General features: G+C 37.6%; 1 protein-coding gene across 1 annotated transcript; it reads right to left on the minus strand.

The window, feature by feature from the left end:
- Positions 1–1,430: 1,430 nt before the first annotated feature.
- Positions 1,431–2,834, minus strand: LOC109181659 (E3 ubiquitin-protein ligase PUB23-like). The gene has a single exon (XM_019331519.1). It carries the CDS (start codon positions 2,754–2,756, stop codon positions 1,557–1,559), a length of 1,200 nt encoding a protein of 399 aa, XP_019187064.1. The 5' UTR covers positions 2,757–2,834; the 3' UTR covers positions 1,431–1,556.
- Positions 2,835–6,425: the final 3,591 nt, after the last annotated feature.

Raw genomic sequence — 6,425 nt, forward strand, 5'->3', positions numbered from 1 at the left:
CAATATATCAACAACTAGAAAGCTATAGCCTTTTGGTTATGTCAACTAAATGCAGGGTAGTTAAGCAATACATTGAAGCAGTCCGATTCAATAAACTTCCTTAGCCTGGTTAATGGATGAAACCTATCACTAGGGTTGTTAACGAACCGAACATGTATGAATAGAGGTTGTTTGTGTTCGTTTATTAAGATTTTTGAAAATTATGCTCGTGTTCGTGTTTGTTTGTTAATGTTTTTGAAAATCTTGTCCGTATTTGTGTTCGTTTGTTAATGTTTTTGAAAATTTTGTTCATGTTCATTTGTTAAGTGTTCGTTAGTGTTTGTTAATGTTGACGAACACGTTTGCAAACATGTTTATTAATGTTTGCGAACATGCATGTTCATTAGTGTTCGTGAACATGTTCATGGATGTTAAATAAACAAATACATCCACATGTTCATGAAGACTAATGGGTTGGAATGCGTAGCAATTATTGTATGTATTCATCATTTTGTGTTTAGAGCCAAGAATACTACATACTACTCGTGAAACATGCATGAATGATGTTTCAATTCCAAAAGTGCAAGTTTCCACTAATTTCATGACCTGCCCATCCACCCAATTCAATTTAATTTGCATTCTTTAGCTGCTAATTGTGTGAGTGTGACGTTACTATCTATAAAGAGCTCTATATTTACTTTTTCTAAAAAAAAAAAAAAGTGTCATGTGTGAATGGTTGAGATTAGTTAACAAGTTAGATAGGTGTGAACTACTAGAATTTCAATTAAGAGGAACAAATTAAAGAAATGAAAATAAGATTGTGGGAAAAGAGTCAAATAGATTCCTCCTAAACTTTTAAAGGTTGTAATTAAACTTTTTTTTTATAGAACATTGTAATTAAACTCTTAAATATATTATTTCAGAGTATTGATGCCCAAAAATTGGTTAATGGTCTATAATTACACGTCATGAGAGTTTTGGCGAGATTCCGACCATATTCTGACAAAAAACACCAGCGAAACGGTTGTCAGTGTCGTTTTGTTGCCTACTCCACAAAGGAGAAGGGAGACCAACATATTATTTTAGAGCATTCTCCTTTGCGGAGAAGGCAACCAAACGATACCGGCGACTATTCCGCCGGTATTTTTTGCTAGAAGATGGTCAGAGTCTCGTGGGAGATTTGATTGAACCCTAGTGACCTGTAATTACAGGTCACCAACGGATTTTTGAATCTCAATACTTTAAAATAATATGTTTTAAGGATTTAATTATAACTATCTTTGAAAATTTAAGGGTCTAATTAACTTCTTGAGTAATGTTTAGAGGCCTATTTCACATTTTCTCCAAGATGGTTAGATATGAAAGTTTGCTAATTTAATTTTTCTAAGATCAAGATCGATATAAAAGAGTAAATTAAAGTCTGGATTTATTAATTAGTTGCACATCTTTTGTAATAATTGGGAGTTGTAAAATCTTCAATTCATGTTTTTTGGGGGGTAAAATGCTCGAATAACTATGCACAATTTTCTCTTGTTTTTCAATTGCTATGTTATCTAATAAGTTCTTCATCACCATCATCAAGAAGATGGGTAAGAAGAAGCCAAATTCATGGGAATACAGGGAGAGTTCTTCCAAGACTTAGCATGCAGTTTGAGAATTCCCATGGCCCTCTCCTTCGTCTTGCTCCCACAATCAACTTGCGTCACTAGGCACAGCTTCGCCGCCACGCCCAACTGCAACATCTCATGAACAACCGCCGCCGTCGCCGAAAACCTAGAAATGGAGTACAGAATCTTGACGGCTCTGTCGCTGGCCGCATGCGAAACCCTAAAGATTTTCTTGGACACGACGGCGAGCCCGGCGGGATGGCTTAGCAGCTCCGCCCTCCCTTCCGCGCACTGGCAGAGCTGATCCAGGGACGTTAGGATCATTTCACATGTCCTCTTCTCCGTCGATTCGATAAGGAGATCGATCAACACCGCCGTGGCTCCGGCCTCTACTGCTTTGATTCTGTTCCTCGCCCATGGAGCAACGTTGATTAGAATGTGCAGTGCGGCTTTCGAGGCCTTCTCGGATATGGAGTCTTTCAGGATTTGCACTGTTGCGAGATAGAATGCAGGCTTCAAGCCTGTCAGCTGCAATGGCTCCGCGACTTTGAGGATTGATTTTAGAAGCATTACTGCGAAAGCTCGAGATTCGTAGTTTTCGGTTTGCATGGATCGGACTAAGGATTCGATGAATCGGTTGTCTTGTCCGGCGAGAGATTTTAGGCTTTGTTCGGATAATCTTAGGTTGTGGAGTAAACTTAGGGCTTCATCGCTGTTGTTGTTGTTGATGATTATCGACGCCAAGAACGCGGCGGCGCCGGCGCTCTCGATGCAGCGGCGGTTCGCCTCGCTTTCGGACGCGATGGACCGCAGGCGCTGGAGACACTCCGCCTGCATTTGCGGCGACTGGGCGTCGCTCAGGAGCTTCGCGATCTGGGATCGGCTCACCGGCGGCTTCGGCGTCGGGAACCTCTCGATGCCGTGCGCCGCGTGGAGAGTGCACCACGACTGGATATACCGCCGGAGAATGATGTTCGGAGTCAACTCCCCGACGTCGCCGTCCATAATCCCCTGCTTGGTCACCGGACACGTGTTGTTCTTGCCGGAGAATATCCACTTCTCGATGTTCTCCCGGTCGTACGTTATTCCGGTGGACACCGTCACCGGATCCTTCATGATCTCCAGCGAAATCGGACAAAGAAAATAAGGAGGAACTTGAATCTCTTCCATCTAATCCAAAAAGTTGTAAAAACCCTTTTCTTCACTGAAGGAAAGATGCAATCTTGAAAGCTTTAATGTGGTTTAATTTGAATGAAGAAGGAGAATGGTGGGTTGGGTTATATATATAGAGAGAGGGGGATAAGTGATAAGATTGTCAAAGTCAAAACACGGAGATAGAGTAGGGATGGGAGGTGAGACTTTTCAAAAGAGGAAATAAATTTAAGTTTAAGAGCTCGAGAAAGGGTAGCTCCAAGAAACCCAGTCTACTGTGTGTGCAATATGTGTATGGACACGGAAGGAAATAATAATAATATTTGAATAATTATATATTATTGTGACCTTTTGGCTTTCTCTCACTGCAAAAAAACACATGTGCTGTTTCTCTCTCTAACTCGTTTTGTAGCGGATGGGGTTTGGTCGTCGACAACTACTGACTGAGACAACGTTGTTTCGGGGCGATGAGCCAATCGCCATATCGACTTGGTCTGCTTTTTTCTGCGCTGGGGACTGGGGTTAGCAGCTTCGATGCCTTTTGTTTATTAGGCTAATACAATTATGTATTTATTAGGTCCCACTATTTTATAATTTTAAAGGGTTATACTCTTATATATACTCCCTATCACTCACAAAATACATACGAAAACACCAACCATAATTTTTCTATGGCAAATTCTCTTACTGATCAGTGAGACTTAGCTTGTCAAAGTTTTTATAAGTTTTTCATTTTTCCACATAATAGGATAGTAGGTTGTGTAGAGGTTCATGAAATGTTTTTAATTGCATTAACACTAATATAATGACATGTTTAGTTCGCGGAATAGGCCTAAAATAAAATAACATTCACAATAATAATCATATTCCTTTGTTTGGTAAGAACTTGTATTTCTATGAACATTGTTTCGATATGAGCAATTCTCCCTATAAGGGGAATATCTATTTCTGTTCCTAGGACAATGTACATTCGATGGGAGAGTGCAGTTAGTTAGGGTGTGGGGATGGCCAAAGTGGTCAAATGGTAGCCGATTAAGCATTGGAGTTCGTTAGATGGTTGGTTAAGACAAGCTAATGACGTGGGTATTACATGATACTAAAGAGTGAAGAAACGTGCCTAACCTCTGTGTTAGATAACGCTCTCTTTTGAGGGTTTCAGATGTACCAAAAAAAGGAACAGAGTGAAGAAATGTACGCGAGAAGAAAAAAAAAAAAGAGTTGGTAGCGGGACGTGTCACCAGTTTTTGGTCTATATGTGTGAAAGGCATATGATGGTTATTATATTTCAATTAAAATAATTTCAACATTCCTAAATACATTAAGACAAAGTACTCTCTTTAAGGGCAAAGTATTTTATACAAATTAATAAAATCAAGCTAAGCCAAGACCTTGTGGTCTAAAGGCGCTCGGGTTGCACTCCCATATAGAAGGGAGTGGATTCGAGCCTTAGTGGAGGTGGCATGCACTCTTTGTGCTTCAATTGGTTAAGAAAGTAGTTTATAAGTCAGTAGCATTCAAAATCAAGCTAAGTTTTATTCCACAATTATATCGTTACAATAGTAATTAGAACAAATTGCATGATTAACCCTTCAATTATTCTCTACTAGTCATTTTAGTCCCTAACTTTTACACTATATACCAATTAACTTTTCAAAACCATTAAACTACATTAGAGTTTACTTAGTATATTAGTACTTTTGTAATTTATTATCTTTTTTTTTTTTTAATTATAGTCTCTCAAATTCAATATTTTATTTATAAAATAGAAAATTGACAACCTTCTTCCATACATAAACTTGTTAAAATCAAGTTCTTTACTTTACATATGAAATATCAAGGTTGAATATATAGGTTAATTAATGAATAAAGAAATAAACATTAAAAAATGTTAGCTAGATCAAACACTTATCACTACTATTTCAATTGTCATAACTTGTAGTGAAAGCGCAATTAACTTTTTATGTCATTATACTAGCGTAGCAGTAAGCGTCATGTTTTAATAGCACTATGGCAGAATGTGTGCTGGACTTTGCCCTGCAAATCAATATCTAACAAAAAATCACTAAAATACCATGTATTAATTAAGTAAAATATTAACAGAATTTAACAATTTGATTGCTCTATGGACCAAAACAATAATTTATTTTTTCTGAAAAGTTAATGAATATATCATAACAATAAAAATTTAAGAACTAAAATTACTAATAGATAGAATAATTGATGAACTAAAATCACGAATATAAAGGATAATTGAGGGACTAAAATATATTTATTTTCTTAATAATATTTATGTCAAATGAGTTCACACGTACGCCTACCATAGGTCAACACAAACAAGTAGTGGGAGTATTATGAGATTTACCAAAAATAAATGTAATCCCCTTTTCTCAATTTAAAAAAAAAAAAAAAAAAAAAAAAAAAAAACGCAAGTTTGACTTTTAAAATTCCTCCCTGGCCTCAGCTGTACGCCTTGCAACTTGCAGTTGAAAAGATATGTGGTGTATTATCGTGGACCACTCAAAAAATACTACGTAGTTCTATTCGAACCAATGAATACGTGAAGATGAAAGAACAGCTTTGATTCTTTGAATATGTGTAGGCAACGAGAATATGCATGAAACGTTAGTGGATCACTAATTACTAGTCAACTTGTTTCAAATCAGAATTTTCTTATGCAAATTAAATGCATTTCAAAGTTTGGAGCACAATTTTGTGGAAAATGTGATTAACCACCGCTGGTTTTGTGGCCCTTGGTATAGATGCAATTTATGATGGATTGTATTATGTCGAGATGAGTTTAATATATTTTTGCAATCAGATACTTTTATCGTTAAGAATTGGTCCAATTAAGTATTCGATTAAATTTAAGTCAAATGTATTGATGATGAGGGTAATAGGCTGGTTAAAAGGATGTTGGCCGGTATGAGTGATTAGGTTGGCTTAGATCTTCAGGGGTTATCAAGACTATGTGATCTAATGGTATCCGGATTGAATTTTTATTTGGAAGATTGTGAGTTCAAGCTTCAGTAGAGGCGTTAATGGCTCTTTTAGAATCTATATTTGGAGGACAAGGTTGTTAAATTAGGATACGATAAGTAATTTTTTTTTTTTTTTTTGCCTACGGGAAAGGAAACCTAGAGACTACCAAACTCTTGCGGAGCTTGCTCCAAAGGCGTCAGCTTTCAGCAGATAGTTAAGACTAGGCGGTGCGTGACCAAGCCACGTTGTCCTCCAACTCGCAGATTGGCCAAGGTTAGCCAGGTGGTCAGCACATTTATTTCCTTCGCGCAAAGTGTGCCTGAAGATCATGTTGTCCATATATGTAACCAGGTGGATTAGAATTCAGATTTCATTCATTAGTTGTAACAGAAGCGATTACAAAGTATTAAAAGATAATTAACGTAAGACTCTCCTGTCTAATAGAGAATCCTAAGTCAATTAAACCTGAACCACATAAAACAACTATATACTATAGAAAATAATAACACTCACTAACACACCCCCTCAAGTTCAAGGTTGGTGCGCAACAACATTGAGCTTGCCTCGAAGAAGCGTGAATCTGGGCCCTGTGAGTGGCTTGGTGAAGATGTCTGCGAGCTGATCTCTGGTTGAAACATAGTTAACGACGAAGTCTCCTGAGGCGACCTTGTCACGGACGAAATGATAGTCAATCTCAACGTGTTTCGT

The sequence above is a fragment of the Ipomoea nil genome, unplaced genomic scaffold (assembly GCF_001879475.1).
Source record: "Ipomoea nil cultivar Tokyo-kokei standard unplaced genomic scaffold, Asagao_1.1 scaffold1043, whole genome shotgun sequence".
Lineage (NCBI taxonomy): Eukaryota > Viridiplantae > Streptophyta > Magnoliopsida > Solanales > Convolvulaceae > Ipomoea > Ipomoea nil.

Excerpts from the sequence above, each read along its gene's own strand:
- LOC109181659 (XM_019331519.1), bottom strand. The coding sequence starts at position 2,756 with ATGGAAGAGATTCAAGTTCCTCCTTATTTTCTTTGTCCGATTTCGCTG.